The sequence below is a fragment of the Lygodium microphyllum genome, chromosome 15 (genome assembly GCF_053477565.2).
Source record: "Lygodium microphyllum isolate KBCC chromosome 15, Lygodium_microphyllum_v1.1.10, whole genome shotgun sequence".
Classification (NCBI taxonomy): domain Eukaryota; kingdom Viridiplantae; phylum Streptophyta; class Polypodiopsida; order Schizaeales; family Lygodiaceae; genus Lygodium; species Lygodium microphyllum.
Window position 1 is genome coordinate 66,078,443 of NC_141149.1, and position 19,951 is coordinate 66,098,393.

At 46.1% G+C, this 19,951-nt stretch overlaps 1 protein-coding gene across 1 annotated transcript in view; it reads right to left on the bottom strand.

The window, feature by feature from the left end:
• The window catches only part of LOC148024630 (Transducin/WD40 repeat-like superfamily protein), a 45,362-nt gene that overhangs the window by 21,643 nt on the left and 3,768 nt on the right, over positions 1–19,951 (bottom strand). Inside the window, exons 3-4 of the mRNA XM_087694253.1 lie at positions 17,184–17,253; positions 16,805–17,042 (exon numbers count right to left, since the gene is read on the bottom strand). Of these exons, the coding sequence (XP_087550379.1) occupies positions 16,805–17,042; positions 17,184–17,253 (308 nt within the window). The remainder of the gene's footprint in view (positions 1–16,804; positions 17,043–17,183; positions 17,254–19,951) is intronic.

Sequence of the window (19,951 nt, forward strand, 5' to 3'; positions counted from 1 at the left end):
GCCTTCTTCAACATGTAGACTTTCCCATCTGAAGATCCAAAGCCAGGAGGCTGCTCTACATAGATCTCCTCCTTCAAATCACCATTGAGGAAGGCCGACTTCACATCCAACTGGTAGACAGGCCGTCTCCTATGGCCAGCCAAGGCAAGAACAGCTCGAATAGTCGCCATACGAGCAGTAAGGGCAAAAGTATCATGACAGTCAATCCCTGGGCGCTGTGCAAAACCTTTAGCAACAAGGCGAGCCTTGTGCTTGTCCAAAGAACCATCGCTAAGATACTTGGTCTTGAAGACCCATTTGACACCAATCACCTTCTTATTCGGGGGGCGAGGCACGAGATACCAAGTGCCATTCCTCTCAATAGCCTCCAACTCGGCTTCCATAGCTTTCTTCCATGGTGCGGACTGTAAAGCCTCCTTCACGGAGGTGGGCTCTCGATCCTGCATAACACGGGTCATCAAACAATAGTTAGAGCAAACAAGCTCCGTAGAATGTGCCTGGTGCCGCCGTGACCGCCGCGGACCATCCTGCGGTCCCCACTCCTCAGGGACCCCCTCGATCCCTGAATCATGGAGTGTGTCACGGGCCCAACAAGGAGGAGGCCGGACCTCTCCTCGTCTCTCTCCATCAGCTGAAGACTTTGGGATATCCACCGGTGGTAACTCCTCGGGGGTGACCGGTGGAACAACAGACTCTATATCGGAAACAGAATCGGAATCAAAAGGCGTTGGCTCCAAAGGAATTGTCTCGGGAGCCCAACTCTCCCGTGGATCTCCACAAGCGGGATGCTCCTCACCTGCTGCTTTGGCCGGAACCTCCACGAACCGCATATCTCGACTGGTGTACACATCCCGCTTGACAGGATCATACAAACGATAGCCTTGGGACTGAGAGCTGTAGCCAACAAACACCTGTCTTCGGGAAGCTACTTCAAATTTATCACGACGAGCCTTGGGAATGTGAACATAGGCATCACACCCAAAAACCCTAAAATAAGAAACATCGGGCTTAGTCCCAAAGTAAGCCTCAAAAGGTGTCATCCCATCAACGGCCGAAGTGGGGGATCGATTAAGGATGTGGACTGCAGTAGCCACAGCCTCGGCCCACAGAATCTGAGGTGTCTGTCGGTGCTCCATCATGGTGCGCGCCATCTCGATCACACTTCGGTTCTTCCGTTCAAGAATGCCATTTTCTTGAGGAGTGTTGGTATTAGCAAACTCCTAGTGAATACCTTTATCTGCAAAAAAACGAGCAAACTCATTAGAAACAAATTCACCACCCTTGTCGGATCGCAAGGTCTTCAATCTCCGGCCTGATCGGTTCTCCTCAAAGAGAAGCCAATCCTTGAAGTGGGAGAAAGCTTCTGACTTCAATGCCAAGAAATAGGCCCATGTCATCCTACTGTAGTCATCTACGATCAACATGAAGTACGAGCTCCCTCTAAAGGACTCGTTCCTCATAGGGCCACAAAGATCCGTAGATACAAGCTCCATCGGTGAAGTAGACCGCCGCGAAGCTTTGTTGGGAATCCCATCCCTATGTTGTTTCCCACGAATGTAGAAAACGCATGGCTGCTGGCTCACCACTATGTCTAGCAACCCTCGAATAAGCTGTCCACGTGACGCCCTCCGAAGATAAGCATAGTTGAGGTGACCAAACCGAGCATGCCATAGCTCTGACTATGTCTCAGAGGTAAGAAGAAGAGTAGGGAGGGCGGTAGAAGACGTCAGTTTGTAGATGTCGTTCTCCTCATATCCTGATGAGAGAACCTTCCTCGACCTACGATCAAGGACTCGCACCGCATCACTGTCAAACTCCACCAAAAGTCCAAGGGAACAAACCTTATGAACTGACAGTAGATGATACCCTAAACCTGGTACATGCAAGACCTCTGAGGTATGGGTACCACCACGTCCATCTGGAATAAGCTGCATCTCACCCCGTCCTGCAATAGACACCGAAGAGCTATCCCCAATGAGAATCTGCCCACGCGAAGGTCGCAACTGGGCAACACCATCTAATGAAGGAGTCATGTGCCGCGAAGCACCACTGTCAACGATCCACTCTCGAGCCTGGGGAGCTGTCATCGCAGCATCAGAAGCATTCGGTGTAGAGTCCTCAATGACAGCTAGATGAAGAAACGCAGATGATGAGGGTGCAGCCACCGCTCCAGAATCCTTCGTTCCTTCTTGTTGGTGTCCTTCTTGTCTTTGTCAGGGCAATCCTTCTTCCAATGGCCAGTCTTTCCACAAATATGGCATGTGGATTCTTTGTCCTTGTCCTTCTTTGACTTGTTGTCCTCCTTCTTCTTCTTTTGGTCCTTCCCCTTCTTCTGAGAGGCTTGACCTGTCAAGGCTTCCGACTTGGAAGCATGCTGTCCCTTCAATTGTTCCTCTTGGTCCAAGACCATAGGAACCAGCTCTTCCCACCGAAGAGTGGACTCTCGCCCCGAAGCAATAAGGACGGAGTAGAAAGCACCGAATCGTGGCGGCAACTGGGACAAGAGTGTGATCGCCATGTCTTCGGAGGAAATCGGCTTCCCCGCATTCTGAACCTGCATCTAAAGCTGTCTAAGCTTGTTGATGTGCTCCCGCAACGAAGAAGACTTGTTCACGGACAAAGTCTGCATCTGCACCTCCAGAGAAACCCGCTTCATAAGGGTCATCCGGTTATACATCTGATCAAGCTCCAGCCATATCTCCCGAGCCACCGTCAAGTGCTCGATGTGGGCTATCACGGCTGTAGTACAAGACAGAAAAATAAAAGAACGAATCCGGGCATTCAGTTTGTCCCAGTGAGACTGTGCCTTGGCCAACTCTGCACGAGCATCAGAAGAGAGTTTGGACTCATCTCTCACCGAGAGCCGGTCGATCTCCTCCTGTACAAGCTCCGCCAAATCATGTGAGTGCGCAGATAGCGGAAGCGTGAAGATTTGCAGCAGAGAAGTGAGCAGGTGAGTGAGAGTGAGAGACCGAGAGAGTACAAGCTGATTTGGGTGTACCAACAATGTGTTGATACACAAAGAATAAAATGTATTTATACTTAGGGCCCGTAAGGGTGTATTCACATGTACAACATAATAATACACGTGTAAAATACACGGAGGTGAATAAAGGACCTTTACATTCCAACAAATCGTAGGACTCAAGGATGGCCAACATCATCGCGCGCCAGATGCGATAATTGTCGCCATCGAGCTTCTAATCTGCGGGAAGAGCCGGTAAGACAAGCACCTTCCAGTCCATGATCGTCTGGAACTCCAAGTCAATCTCTGTAGACATCTTCACCTGTAATGCCTTCACAAACGCAAAAGCAAGCCCCTCTGACTGTGAAAACTCAGCCTGCTAGGGCTCTTTCTCTTCCGCGTCCCGAACCTTCTTCACTCGCCAGAGGCAATGAAAAGGCAAAACCTGCACTTGAAGACTGAAAACTCAGCCTTCCTCCTCTTCAAACAGCAGCAAATCCACCAACTGGACTCCTTTCCCGCGCGCCCACACTCGCTTCAGCCTTGTTCCAAGGCGCAGCCCTCCCGCTCGCCCTCAAACGCTGGAAACGCAGCCTTGTGTCGCGATGGAAACTCTTCTTCAGATTGGTTCTTCACTCAGCCAGCCCTTCTACACTGCTCTGATACCATGTCAGAGTGCAGCGGTGCAAAAGCGTAAGACTGAAAGAGAGAGAACGCAAAGAGAGAAGAGAGAAAGAGACAGTGGAAGATGAAGATCTGCTGTATAAAGTGTGCTCTATACAAAGATATGCAGATATATACACGGGCGCAGTGCGCTGGACTGCGTGTCTCCACCTCGACGATGCAACCTGCTGTTCACCTCGAAGTCCGCTGCAGTCTGCACGATCTCCTGTCTCAAATCTGCGAACAGAGATGGAATCTGCACGTATCTCCAGCCTGGAACCTGTGTACAGAAGTGTATGCAGACTGCTGAAATCCCGGCTATAAATAACCAAAAAACAGGCGCCAAATAACTGCAGGTCGGCTGCATTAAATGCAGCCAACTGTACTGAAGCAGGTCGGATTGCCACATGGCAGTCCGACTGTACACTCCGACTGGACTGCAGTCCGACTGGCTGCAGTCCGACCAGGTGCTCTGATCGCTAACACTATGGTGATGAGGGTGAATTTGGCTACACATTGTGGTTACCTCAGTCCAAGAAAATTATTCACAACCATAATATTGTGTTCAATGAGGCAAAATTGTTGAAAGCCACTTTAGCCTCTAATGAAGATCTGAAAAATGTCAAATTTCAGAGTTTGCAGCCACCCATTACTTCAGAAAATGAACCTGAAGGTGTTGTTTCTTTTGGTCTCACTAGTTTGATTTTGAGTTTATTTTGGATTTTGAATTGAATTTTGATTTTGTTTACCCATTCTTTGTTCCCCCTTCCAAGAAGGGGCAACAAAAGCTCCCTTTATAGAGATCAAACTATGATACCGATGGATCAGCCAAGCGTAATGCAATAGCTAACACAAAAACTCGTAGAAAGTGGGCATAGTGGACTGAGATTACCTACTACACAAAATGGAAGTATTTCCTTGGTAGCTTGTTTAGAAACAATGTAGTCTAATTATTTGAGGACTTAGGAGCCCCCGTGGTAGAGGACTTAGTGCGAAGACGCTGATACTTAGCCAATTTGACTGTCAAGTCATCCCGATCAGTGATTTTAAAGTTTTGGAGCCCATGATCCAAATTGATGCAACAGGTCCTATCCCGAGCCGCATAGCGATCAATCAAGTGTGCCCAAAGCTTGTATGCTAAGTCAACATGCTAAAGCTGTGAATGAAACTCAAGTAATAGACCATGCATCAGCTCAACAATAGCAGAGGCATTCCTAGCCTTTCATGAGCGAACAACCTCGTATGCAACAAGTACAAGATCAAGTTACGATTCCAACAATCCTGCACAAGATCCCATAGGTTCTAGGAGTCTAGATGTCTCATCAAATTTGACCAAGTGGTGAAGTTTAAACCATTAAAATGAGTCTTGTCATTAAAGACATGTTTGGTTGATAGGGAGGAATAACCATGAGGTATCGGATAAGTGGAGTAAGGAGGTGGTGGAGGGGGATAAGTAGAAGGGGGAGTTGGGTAGGCAAAAATAGGATAATAATGTCCAATGGGTGCCAATTGATGCAGAGGGACTGAAACATCAAGGTTTCCATAAAGTATCAGTGGAGGTGGAGGCACATAGACACATTAGCCCTGTCCAACGGTCAACTAGGGCACAACAAAATGACCAAAAGGCCCACTAGGTAATGCCATGGAGGCAAATTGTGGTACCAACTAATCCACACTCGGTGAGGGCTAGGTGGCATTCCAAAGATGTGAAAACCCCGAAAGTGTGGGGATGGGAGGATGATCCTCCATCATGGAGACACCACTCGGCTGAGAAAACAACGATGTTCTAAAATGTGTACCTAAGGGTGAAGGACCACCCAAAGTGATGTGGAAAGGCACGAAAGGTGCACTTAATGCATGCTAAAAGAACAATGCAATGGAACTAGTGGATGGGATGTATAGAAGATTAAATGAATTTGTCATTTGTGTAGTTATGAGAAATGTGTTAGGTTTCTTTTGTCCATTAAATGCAAATGATGAAAAAGATGAATCATCAAATTGACCATGAGATGTAAAAGCTCAAGGAAAAGTGTTAGCAATCCAAACAGATCATGTGTGAGTCTGGGCATGGCTAGGTTATTTAGACATTTTATTATGGTTATTATGATGCTTATTTGGGGCACTAAATGCTAGTCGACCTGCCCCTATTTTGGCATTATTTTCTTTATATATCCGGCTACCTCTTCATTCTATTAGATCATCACCTACAGGTTCTGTTAGATCATCTCTAAGTTCACTTCTTTTGCAATGTTCTTATGTTTTCTTTCTCTTCTGTCTTGTGCTCAGTAGTTTATTTCAGCACTTGTCTATGCTTCCATTGCTACACCACTTCTGACATGGTATCAAAATGCAGGATCTAGGTTCTTGCGATTTTTCTATTGATTACAAGTCTTTCTCCCCCTGTTGATCAAGCCTGCATTTTTCAACCAACCACCTACATTTTTAGCTTGTGCTTGGATTCCAACCTACAATCGTCAGTTTGCTACATTCAATGCTCCACCAGCCTGCATTTTTCATTTTTTGCCCCTAACTGTGGCTAGGCGATACATGCCATTTTTGCTATTTCTAGCAGTTTTTGACTGCTTCTTTTTCATTTTGCAACAATCAGCCTTCGTTTCTAATCAAACTTTTGGTTACATTGCATGTGAACTCTCATTTAGTGAAGTCTTTGCTGTTGGTTTGGTTGTATTCCCTCTCCGTATACCCTCTATCCTCTCTTCTTATCCTCTCCCAATGGCTCCTCCATGCACTTCTACATATGATAAGTTACATGGACTTGACTATCTTACATGGAGTGCTATGATTAAAGCTTGGTTTGTACAGAAGCGGATTTGGTACATTATATGTGGAGCTATTCCTCAACCTCAACACCCTTTTCCTCTTCCTAAAGATTTTAATGAGGACCACCATGAGAAAGCTATGCTTACATGGGATTCAAATAATCACATGCGTACTCTTTATTACTTCAGAGTATTTCTAAAGAAGTTCTACCGACAATTACCTCTTGCAAGATATCCCCAAAAATATAGTCAAAGCTTCAAATGTTGTATGAGGCACTTTCCCCCATGTGTGCTATCATCTATGACCCTTTATGGACAACTTCAGAGAATGAAGTCCAACACATACCATTCAATCATTTTTGCTCTGTGTTACACAGGTACAGGACCAACTTCAACACATGCAGTCTACCTTTCCAAAGGCACGTCTAGTGGAAACGGTACTCTACAAGCTCCCCTTGGAGTTTGATGGAGTGGCCAATGCTTTGTGGGTGCAAACATCCTCTTCACCTGTGAGCTTTACACATATGTCCTTGATGCTGCTTGAGCATGAGGCATCTTTGCATTTATAGGTGAGGCTTCTGTCTCATTATGAAGGTTCCAATGAGACCTTTACAGCTTCCGAGAGAGGTGACAAGAATAAGAAGTTGAAGGCCCAGTGTTTTCACCATGGTAAGAAGGAACGCTTGTGGAAGGACTGCAAGGAGTTAGTAGCCTTATGGAAGAAAGAGAAGAAGGCGAAGTGGAATGCAAGCTCCTCCAATGAGTCATCCTCAGACTCAGACTCCAACTCCCATCCTCCAGCCAAGGCGAAGTGCAAGGAGTAAAAGGGATTCGCTTCTTCAAACCAAGGGAAGGGCTTGACTATCCCTTCCTCTGTTGCTTTATAGTCCAAGTGATGCGGTCATCCCTCACAACTCTCCAATGTCAAAGAGGGAGTATGAGAGGGTGGTGAGATGGGGCAATTGAGCCTCATCTATATAGGTGTATAGGTGCACAAGTTCTAGAGAGAGTCGTCCCTAACGCATTGACCGAAGTCTGGCAGGTTCAAATCCTAGAGTTGAAATTGATATCAAGGTTCATGATGGGTTGTTTCTTTGACAAAAAGCGGGATTGGCTCCTAGTTCGAGCTCACATGGAGGGACACTTTGGTGGTCTTGGCCAAAGGGGAGGAATCCATGGTCACATATGTTCAGAGGCATTTTTGACAGGATAGTCTTGTATGCTACTACCAAACATTGTTGACAAACAAAGATCTACTAGATTCTTCTCTATTTTCACGAGCTTGTACAATCAACATCAACATCAAGTTCCCTCCAAGGCACCTTGGTGGTAGCCTGATCACCCACTGCTTGGGTATCCATGATTCTACTCTAATGGTTCTATGTTGTATGCACTATGATTAGCCTTTATCATTATATCGTTGTATTATATCAAATCATCCATGATCTGAGAGAGGATGTTAACAGTCTAGACAGCTCATGTGTGAGTTTATGATGGGTATGGCTAGGTTATTTAGGCATTTTATTATGGTTCTTATGATGCTTATTTGGGGCATTTTATGCTAGCCAACTTGCCCCTATTTTGGCATTATTTTCTTCTTTCTATTCCCGACTCCCTCCTCATTCAATTACATCATCACCTACAAGTACCATGGAGAGAGGGAGCCAATGCCACTGCCTTGGAGTCAAAGACTGTTAGAGTTCATAGCCTGTTTTTAGGCAGCAGCACAGCTAGTCCAGCAGTCGGACCAGCTGCACAGTCGGACTGTGCAGTCGGACTGCCACGTGGCAGTCCGACTGCCTGCAGCCATTTTATTCCAGGCTGCGCCCCATTTTTGAGCCCCGTTCTAGGTGATTTTTCGCCTATTTATTGCTGACGTTTTCAGTAGTCTGGCCACTATTCTCTGTCGCAGATTACAGACCGGTGCCGTGCAGATTTCTGTCTCTGTTCACAGATTTCAGACAGCAGACAGTGCAGACTGCAGCAGACTTCGAGGTCGACAACAGGTCGCATCGTCGAGGTGGAGACACGCAGTCCAGCGCACTGCGCCCGTGTATATCTTTGTATTCAGCATTCTTTATACAGCAGATCTTCATTGTACACTGTCTCTTTCTCTCCCTTTTCTCTCTGCGTTCTCTCTCTCTCAATCCTACGCTTCCGCACCGCTGCACTCTGACATGGTATCAGAGCAGTGTTTGAGGGCTGACTGAGCGCAGAATCAACCTGAAGAGGAGTTTCCATCGCGACACAAATTTGCGTTTTTTGCGTTTAAGGGCAGACAGGAGGGCTGCGCCTTGGAACAAGGCTGAAACGAGTGTGGGCGCACAGGAAAGGAGTACAGGTGGTGGATTTGCTGCTGTTTACTGCTGTTTGACGCGGAGAAAGTTTGAGTTTTCAACCTAAAAGTGCAGGTTTTGCTTTTTCATCGCCTCCGGCGGGTGAAGAAGCTTCGGGACGCGGAAGAGCCTTAGCAGGCTGAGTTTACTCAGTCAGAGGGGGCTGCTTTTGCGTTTGAGAAGGCATTGCAGGTGAAGATGTCTACAGAGATGGACTTGGAGTTCCAAGCGATTATGGACCGGAAGGTGCCTGTCCTACCGGCTCTTCCTACAGATCAGAAGCTCGACGGCGACAACTACCGCATTTGGTGCGTTATGATGTTGGCCATCCTTGAGTCCTATGATTTGGCGGAGTTGGTCCGGGAAGATATTGACCGGCCTTCGGTAAGAGATGAGTCCAAACTCTCTTCCGATGCTCGTGCGGAGTTGGCCAGGGCCCAGTCTCATTGGGACAAACTGAATGCCAGGATTCGATCCTTTCTCTTTCTATCATGCACTACAGCCGTGATCGCTCACATCGAGCACCTGACGGTGGCTCGTGAGATATGGCTGGAGCTTGATCAAATGTACAATCGGATGACCCTGATGAAGAGGGTTTCTTTGGAGGTACAGATGCAGACCTTGTCCGTCAATAAGTCTTCTTCGCTAAGGGAACACATTAACAAGCTAAGGCAGCTACAGATGCAGGTTCAGAATGCGGGGAAGCCGATTTCCTCCGAAGACATGGTGATCACACTGTTGTCCCAGTTGCCGCCACGATTCGGTACATTTTACTCTGCCCTTATTGCTTCAGGGCGAGAGTCTACTCTTCAGTGGGAAGAGTTGGTTCCTATGGTCTTGGACCAAGAGGAACAGTTAAAGGGACAGAATGCTTCCAAGACGGAGGCGTTGACAGGTCAAGCCTCTCAGAAGAAGGGGAAGGACCAAAAGAAGAAGAAGGGGGATAACAAGTCCAAGAAGGACAAGGAGAAGGACAAGGACAAAGACTCCACATGCCATATTTGTGGAAAGACTGGCCATTGGAAGAAGGATTGCCCTGACAAAGACTCGAAGGACACCAAGAAGAAGGAAACCAAGGATTCTGGAGCGGTGGCTGCACCCTCATCAGCTGCATTTCTACATTTAGTTGTCATTGAGGACGCTTCACCGAATGCTTCTGATGCTGCGATGGCGGCTCCCCAATCTCGAGAGTGGATTATTGATAGTGGTGCCTCACGGCACATGACTCCTTCATCAGATGGTGTTGCCCAGCTGCGACCTTCGCATGGGCAGGTTCTCATTGGAGACAGCTCTTCAGTTACTATTGCAGGTCGGGGTAAGATGCAGCTTATTCCGGATAGACGAGGTGGCACCCATACCTCAGAGGTTTTGCATGTACCAGGATTGGGGTACCATCTCCTTTCAGTTCATAAGATTTGCTCCCTTGGTCTTCTGGTGGAGTTTGACAGTTCTACTATGCGAGTCCTTGATCGTGAATCGAGGAAAGTTCTATCATCTGGATATGAGGAGAACGGCATTTACAAACTGAAGTCTTCCACTGCCCTCTCTACTCTTCTTCTTACCTCACAGTCACAGTCTGAATTATGGCATGCTCGGTTTGGTCACCTGAACTATGACTATCTTCGGAAGGCGTCACACGGACAGCTTGTTCGAGGGTTGCCGGATATAGTGGTGAGCCAGCAGCCATGTGTCTCCTGCATACGGGGGAAGCAGCATAGAGATGCCATTCCCCACACCGCTTCGCGGCGGTCTACTTCACCAATGGAGTTAGTATCTACGGATCTATGTGGCCCTATGAGGAATGAGTCCCTGCGTGGGAGCTCGTACTTCATGCTGATCGTGGATGACTACAGCAGGATGACATGGGCCTATTTTTTGGCACTAAAGTCAGAAGCTTTCTCGCACTTCAAGGATTGGCTTCTCTTTGAGGAGAACCGATCAGGCCGGAAGTTGAAGACCTTGCGATCCGACAAGGGAGGTGAATTTGTGTCTAATGAATTTGCTCGGTTTTGTGCAGATAGAGGAATTCACCAGGAGTTTGCCAATACTAATACTCCTCAAGAAAATGGTATTCTAGAACGGAAGAACCGCAGTGTGATCGAGATGGCGCGCACCATGATGGAGCACCGACAGACCCCTCAAGTTCTGTGGGCCGAGGCTATGGCTACTGCAGTCCACATCCTTAATCGATCCCCTACTTCGGCCGTGGAAGGGATGACTCCATTTGAGGCTTATTTTGGGACGAAGCCAAATGTTTCTTACTTTCGGGTCTTTGGGTGTGATGCCTATGTTCACATTCCCAAGGCTCACCGTAACAAATTTGAAGCGGCTTCCCGAAAACAGGTATTTGTTGGCTACAGCTCCCAGTCCCAAGGCTACCGACTGTATGATCCCATCAAGCGGGATGTCTATACTAGCCGTGATGTGCGGTTTGTGGAGGTTCCGGCTTCTTCAACGGGTGAGGAGCATCCCGTTCTTGGAGATCCAGGGGAGAGTTTGGCTCCTTCTACAGTTCCACTGGAGCCTGTGCCGTTTGATTATGATTCTGTTTCTGACATAGAGTCTACTGTTCCACCGGATCCTTCTGAGGAGTTACCACCGGTGGACATTCCAGAGTCTTCTACTGATGGAGAACGACGAGGGGAGGTTCGGCCTCCTCCTCGCTGGGCCCGTGACACACTCCGTGATTCAGGGATCGAGGGGGTTCCTGAGAAGTGGGGACCGCAGGATGGTCCGCGGCGGTCACGGAGGCACCAGGCGCATTCTTCGGAGCTTGTTTGCTCCAATTATTGTTTGATGTCCCGAGTTATGCAGGATCGAGAGCCCACCTCCGTGAAGGAGGCTTTACAGTCCGCCCCATGGAAGAAAGCTATGGAAGCTGAGTTGGAGGCTATTGAGAGGAATGGCACTTGGTCACTTGTGCCACGCCCCCCGAAGAAGAAGGTGATTGGAGTCAAGTGGGTCTTCAAGACCAAATATCTCAGTGATGGTACTTTGGATAAGCACAAGGCTCGCCTTGTTGCTAAGGGTTTTGCCCAGCACCCAGGGATTGACTGTCATGACACCTTTGCCCCTACAGCTCGTATGGCAACCATTAGAGCTGTTCTTGCTTTGGCTGGCCATAGGAGATGGCCTGTTTATCAGCTGGATGTGAAGTCGGCCTTCCTGAATGGTGATTTGAAGGAGGAGATCTACGTCGAGCAGCCTCCTGGCTTTGGTTCTTCAGATGGGAAAGTCTACAGGTTGAAGAAGGCCCTGTATGGCCTCAAGCAGGCCCCGCGAGCTTGGAACGAGAAGATTGATTCGTTCCTCCAGACTCAGTTGGGATATCGGCGGTCCAAGGCCGATCCGCAGCTGTATGTTCACACTTCCGAGGATGGTTGTGTGCTGTTTGTATTATATGTTGATGATTTGATTGTCACAGGTGATGATGCACAGCAGGTCCAGGAGACAAAGTCAGCTTTACATCGGACGTTCGAGATGACGGATTTGGGGCTACTCCATTTCTTTTTAGGCCATGAGATTTATCAGTCTCAGAGGGGGATCTTTCTCTCCCAACAGAGATATGTACAGGAGCTCTTGGTGACTTTTGAGATGGAAGATTGTCGGGCCCTCTCTACTCCTATGGATCCGAACTGGAAGGCCACTTCCCACTCAGCTTCTCCTTTGGCGGATGCTTCCCGCTATCGCCAGTTGATAGGGTCTTTGATTTGGCTTCTCAACACCAGGGTTGATCTATGTTTTGCTGTTGGGCTCTTGGCAGGGTTCATGAGTGAACCTAAGACGGTGCATTGGCAGGCTGCTCAGAGGATACTTCGGTATCTGAGGGGGACGTCTGATTTGGGGATTCATTACCCCGCAGGGACAGATGGGTCAGATCTTGTACTTGCAGGTTGGAGCGACTCGGATTGGGCCAGTGACGTGGACCACAGGCGGTCTACAACAGGTTATTGTTTTACTTTGGGTGCAGGTGTTATTTCATGGAGTAGCAAGAAGCAGCCCACGGTAGCCCTTTCGTCTACTGAGGCGGAGTATCGGGCCGCGTCTTCCACCACATGCGAGGTTGTGTGGCTTCGGAGATTGTTGGAGGAGCTTGGGTGCCCCCAGACTCGTCCTACATTGCTGCGATGTGACAATGAGAGTTGCATTGCCTTGGCAAGGAACCCTGTTTTTCATGCCCGGACGAAGCACATTGAGATCCAGTACCACTTCATCCGAGAAAAGCTTCTGGATGAGACCATCACTGTGGAGTATTGCAAGACGGAGGATAATCTTGCGGATTTGTTTACGAAGGCGCTTCCTCAGGCTCTACTTCGGCAACATTCCAGATCCCTCAGGCTTCTGCCCTGTCCAGGCTCTGAGAGGGGGTGTTAGAGTTCATAGCCTGTTTTTAGGCAGCAGCACAGCTGGTCCAGCAGTCGGACCAGCTGCACAGTCGGACTGTGCAGTCGGACTGCCACGTGGCAGTCCGACTGCCTGCAGCCATTTTATTCCAGGCTGCGCCCCATTTTTGAGCCCCGTTCTAGGTGATTTTTCGCCTATTTATTGCTGACGTTTTCAGCAGTCTGGCCACTATTCTCTGTCGCAGATTACAGACCAGTGCCGTGCAGATTTCTGTCTCTGTTCACAGATTTCAGACAGCAGACAGTGCAGACTGCAGCAGACTTCGAGGTGGACAGCAGGTCGCATCGTCGAGGTGGAGACACGCAGTCCAGCGCACTACGCCCGTGTATATCTTTGTATTCAGCATTCTTTATACAGCAGATCTTCATTGTACACTGTCTCTTTCTCTCCCTTTTCTCTCTGCGTTCTCTCTCTCTCAGTCCTACGCTTCCGCACCGCTGCACTCTGACAAAGACTTGCCGTTGTACATGTCATTCTCATGTTTAGCGTATGGATTCCATTTCCCAAGTACATCTCTGAGTTCTCTTTGTTTGCAGTGTTCTTTTTTCTCTCTTTTGTCTTGTGTTCAGCAATTTATTTTAGCACTTGTCTCTGCTTCCATTACTGCACCACTTCTAACAAAAAGATGAAGAAGAAGCACTCACCATAGATTCTTGCAATTTTCGTTTCTCTCTTCTTGAGTGCAACTAAAAAAATCTATCTTCTTTGGGGCTAATGAACCAATACTTAGTTTGAAGAGTTCCTTCATCGTGAGCATCTTTGATATCTTACAAAAAAGAGAAAGTAGCATCAAAAGATAAAGAAGTAGTAACATACGTACCTGACATAGGAGTGAATGAAGGTGGAGAAGTGTGTGGAAAAGACAAAAGAGGTAAGGATATAGATGATGGTGATAGAGAGGAAAATTGTTTGGACTTCATGCCAGTTTCCACGTCAGAATGGCCAGTCCATTGTGGAGCTTCTATCCTTCCTGTACAATCATTAGACCAGTACACCGAATCTAAAGAGGAAAACTCAAAATTACCTTCAATTCGCTATTGAGCTTGATACATGAGAATGCTATCATATTCTGCTTGTGAGATCTCGTATGGTCTATGGACTCCATGGCAGTTCGAAGACTCTCTGACCATGTCAAATAGAGAAACAAGTTGTAAAGCCCACCCCATTAGTGTGGGTGCCCGTGAACTTGTCACATGACCACTAGTCATCTTATTAGATCTAAAAAAATAATAGAATCCACCAAGAGACTTGGTCTACATGGGACGACAAACATCATTGTGAAGGAGATGCAATCTGCACAAAGTACCAACATGTATATCTTTAGGAAAAGAAAACTGTCATGGGATTGTGAATTTTTAATTTAATGCACTTTGGACACTCAAGTTGTGCACGTGTAGTGCAAATGTGAGATTAAGTTGAATGTGTGTCACCGTAAAGGATAATCCTAGCTTGGGTAGCAAAAAACTTCAACAAAAGTTGCAAGGACAAGCATCAATGGAATGCCTAGGTCACATCTTGATAACGGACATCGAATAGCCCCTTGGAAATGAATTTTGGTGTCATGGAGGTTAGAAAATTAGATGACTTCATGCCCTAGACTAAGATTTGTGAAAAGTCTCAACACTGTCATGTTCAAAGAGGTTAGAAATTCAAAATTGGGGCTAGGCATGGCCAAGGTTTGGGAAGGGACCGCATGTTTTTCATTTAATTGAATTATTATTGGCTGGAAATTAAGCCTAGAGGCTGAGTTTGCATGGGCAGGTTTGACATTTGGCAGTTAGCTAAGTTTGGAAGCCAAGCAAAGCTATGTGAGACCATTCATGGCTGTTTGGGGCAGATCTAAGGGTGCAGAATTCAGTTGTGGGTTGAGAGACACTAGGATAGGTGTCAGGCCAGCAAGCTGCAAGGCAACCTGATGTAGACTGAATTCTTGGGCTTAGAACAGCTGGTCAACCACATTTGCTGCATGATCCGAGGTTGGAACAGCAGGTAGCATGATCTAGGATGCATCTCAGAGGTAGAGGACTGCATTCAGGGCTGTTCTGGTCAGGTAATAGCTGATTTGGGCCATTTGACAATTCCTAGTGCAGAATATAGACTGCATTCTGTGGCTGAGAATAGCTTGGGTGATTCAAGAGCTGGAAATCAAAAATTTACCTTTCCTTTGCTACTCTTCTCTTCTTCCTTTGTGAATTTGGGCATTCTCAGCACTGATGCGCTGATTCGGGTCTGAAACTCAGTAAAGATTAGGGTTTTTCAGTTCCCTTGGAATATGTGAGAGCAAATCTCAGCTATGCATGAAGGGTATATGTTGTTAAATTGAAGATTTGCAGCAAAACTCTGTGAAGAATTAGTCATCTACAACAAGGGTGCCTTGCATGCAATTTAGAAAGACCCAATTGGTACCGCACATACTCCAAAGTAAGGGGCAAATTAGGGGAATTTGCTGCTGGTCATTCAGAGCAGCCAAATGTTCCAGATTTTGTAAGAGAATTGTCTCGGTCAATAGAGGAAGGGGAGACTAGAGGATAAATTCATTGAGTTTGTGGCAGGGCCTTCATCTTCCGGGGGATTCAATCATTCTTTTGGTTGTATAACAAAATTGTGAAAGACAAACTAAAGAAATACCACAAGGGGCACCAATTTTGGGGATCCAACAAAACTACAATAGCAAGGTGCTACCGTGTGCTAAGAAATGCCCTCTTAAGATAACCTTGACTTGGAGTCCATAGGCATGAAATGGGCTTGCAAGCAGCCATGCCCAAGGCAATGAGCATCTCAGGGATGTAGTACTGCTGCAGAATGGAAATGCCCTGAGGCTACTGATGATAAACCTCAAGACCAAGGAAGAAATGGAGCCTGAGATCCATCACATCAAACGTTTGGCTCAACATAAGAGCAACTCCTCTGTGTGGCTACTTGTAAGAATTAAATCATCAACATATACATGAACACAACGAGACCATCAACCAACCAAAAGTATGTTGCTTCTATTTTGTCAATGTCATCACACCAATGTGTGCAATGGAAGGAAACAAGGGAGAAGGGCAAGAGAGGCTGCAGGCAGAGTGGGTGGCTGCTACTTCATGCAAGACAGCGGCTTGCGAAGGGAGAAGGAAGCACTAGAATGGCACAAGATGCAGGGGGGTCACAAGCAGGTGGTATGCAACATATTCTTGTCAATCATTTCTGGTCACGTCACCTCTGCCTGTACATTCAGATAAGTATACAATATATTCTTGCCAGGCATGGACAAGCACAGGGTGCAGCGGAGTCACAAGCAGTCAGTATACAATATATTCTTGCCAACCATTTCTGGCCACATCACCTGCACCTCCACATTCAGAAAGGTGTTTAAAATCTTGAGTCCTTATGCAACAATTGCAGCCTGCTAAGCAGAACGTCTTCTATATCTGCACTGTCATCGACCAATAACTGCCAACTATGCTGCTCTTTCCAGTCATGTCAGAATGCCAAAGATCATACAGAATAGCAAAAGCAATCGTGCACTTTCAAGATTCACATCAAAGGCAAAGGATGGAGAATCTATGCAAATTGTGAAGCATTCATATCTGTCATTTAGCAAACAGCTCCATAAAAATCTGATGTGCAAATGAACAGCTTAAAAGAACGTGATTGATGAATAAAATGACTACCTGTTTCTAAGACTCCAAGGATGCCATCTTCAGAGCACATCATGATTGATGGCATTTTGCTTGACTGAGAATTGCTCCCTACAGCTGTAAAGGGATCAAATTTGACCTCCCAGACATCACTATCAGCCATGCTGTTACCTAAGAACCGTCCTTTGACAAGTAATGAACCTGAAAGCTGTATTGGCTCCTTTTGCCACCGTAGATCCCAAGCTAGAACTGTACCATTGGATCCACCCACCTTCATAAAATAAAGCATTTAGAAATCATATGATACCGAAGCATTGGCCACAGCATCACCATGTTGCTATGAACCAACCATCCCTTTAAGCACCATAGAAAAAGCCTGGCAGCTATAATGTGAGAACTGCAGAAATCTTACCACACAAACATGTTTTCTTGAAGGGTGCACATCAACAGAATGAATGATCCCACCTCCTATACCAGAGTTCCTATAGACAGAACGTAAGTTTAAAAACATTCCCCAAATGCCAAAGAATGCTAGAACAGAATGCAGATCAACATGATGTATAAAAGGACAATCAAGTCACAACAGAATTAATATTAGAGCTTTCCACAGGAAAAATTACCACATGGTATTGTCTTCCAAATATATATCCAATGTGACAACCCATCATATCTCATACAACTCATTGATAAACCTTCTAAGAACCACCACATTTGGCTTGTGCTTGCACATCCAAGCACACAAGGACTAAGATGTATGTTTTCAATATATGATGCAGTACATGCACCCACTGAAAATAAGACCCTCAATGTTTTCATTGCCAAAAATGATGTGGCAAACATTGCCTACCAGAAATGCAGCTACCTTATAGAAATTGGCAGCAGTGGCTGCCCACAATCAAAACGCAAAGGCTGTCAGTAAAAATACAGGTTTACTGAGCTATAATAACATGAAGATCAGGACCAGTACATGATGGTGTCAGGGTCTGCAGAGGAGTTGCACAAAGGAAGTGCAGAGAAAATGCAAAAGAAAAACACAATAGCAGCCTCGGTATAGCCAAATGCAGCAGTATCCACTTTCAACAAAGGGATGATACCATGTCAGAAAGACAAACAGTGGAGGAAAACAAAGGTGCAAATGAGCTGCACAAGAATAAGAAAACTCACAATGATGACAAGCTGCATAGCATAAATCAAAACTCGGAAGGCTTGGCACCTCAACTTGCAACCCCAAAATTTATCACCATGTAGGCAAATAATAAACAGAGAGAGTACTCCTAGCAATCCCTTCTAGTGCCTTATTACCTGAATCACTAGCTAAGTAGTTATGCTCAGTTGAGTCAAACTTGCAACACATATCAGCAAATAGTGGACCCTTTTTCTGAACCACTAAACAAAGTTTCTCAAATCACACATGATGTCATCTGAAGAAGCCAAAAGTGGATATGTTTGTGACTGCCTTCTTAAGTACCAATTTGAGTGTTGTAACCCTAACAAAAACCATAAAGGAATCGATCTCAATAGGCAGCCTGTGGTATGTCAAATTTGTGCAGACACTCAATTTCGAGGTCTAGTTGGATGCCCTTGGAACTGATTATCTATGCAGGTAGTTGCTAGCAATATTGTCAGCTCATGTGTGAGCCTATGCATGCCAAAGTGGGCTGGGCGCATCCCAGATTATTTAGGATTTTATCTAGCATTTTATGTGACTTTATTTAGCCATTTCTGGCATTTTATGGCTGGCCAACCTGCAGTCATTTATGGCATTTTTTGGGCCTATTTATTTAGGCTCCTCCACAGTCTCTTACTCATCACCTACAGTACTAGTGCATACCTTGGTGGAGAGAGGAACCATTGACAATGCCCACGCAACCAATGACTCATTGTTGTACATGATTGTCTCGTGTTTTGTATATGGATTCCATTTCCCAAGCGTTCTTTTGAGTTCTCTTCTTTGCAATGTTCTCTTTCTCTCTCTTCTATCTTGTGTTCAGCAGTTTATTTCAGCACTTGTTTATGCTTCCACTACTACATCACTTCTGACATAGTATTAGATTTCAAGATCTATGTTCTTGCTGTTTGCTTTTGCTGATTTTAGGACTTCCCCTACCTCTTGCTGATCTAGCGATTGCTCCCTGCTGCCATTGCCCTACCTATCACCCTTTGGAGGCCGCATTTTTTCTTCCAGCTACCTTCGTTTCACACTTTGTTGCATTCAATGCAGGTCGCCTGCATTGAATGCTGTCTAGCCTGCGTTTTTACTTGCAGCTGCTGCATTTTCTACATCTACTGCTCCTAGAGGCTGGGCGACAGCATCTGCTACTTTTTGACAGTGTTTGTTGGCTGTTTTCTATTTTCTACAATCGATTTTGTGTGATCAGCATGTGAATACTACATCTGAAGTTTAAACTCTATTGTTATACAATCTTTGCTGTTGATTTGGCTGTCTTCTCTCTCTATCCACCTTCTATCCCCTATCTCCTCTTCCTATCCTCTCTAGATGGCTCCTCCATGCACTTCTACAAATGATAAGTTACATGGACCTGACTATTTAACTTGGAGTGTTGTTATGAAAGCTTGGTTTGTGCAAAAGCAGTTATGGTACATTGTCTGTGGAGCTATTCCACATCCTTACATCCTTTTCCAATTCCAGAAGATTTTGATGAAGACAATCGTGAGGAAGTTATGCTTACATGGGATACAGATGATACACGTGCCTATTTTGCTCTTCTTTGATGTATTTCTAAAGAAGTTCTACTCGCACTTACCTCCTACAAGACATCTCCAAAAGTATGGTCGAAGCTGCAGATATTGTATAAGGCACCTTCCAACATGCGTGTAGTGACACTTTATAGATAGCTTCAATAGAAGAAGTTCGAGCCAAAGGACACTATCCAGTCTTTCTTGCTCCGCATTACACAAGTACAAGACCACTTTCGACACATGCAGTCTACTCTTCCAAATGCACATATTGTGGGATCACTCCTCTACAAGCTCCCCTCCGAACTTGACGGAGTGGCCAATGCTTTGAGGGCGCAAACATCATCCCACATATGTCCTCGATGCTACTTGAGCATGACGCATCTTTGCATCTACAAGGGAGGCTTTCATCTCACTATGAAGGTTCTAGTGAGGCTCTTACAGCTTCAAAGAGGGGCAACAAGAAGTCGAAAGCCCAATGTT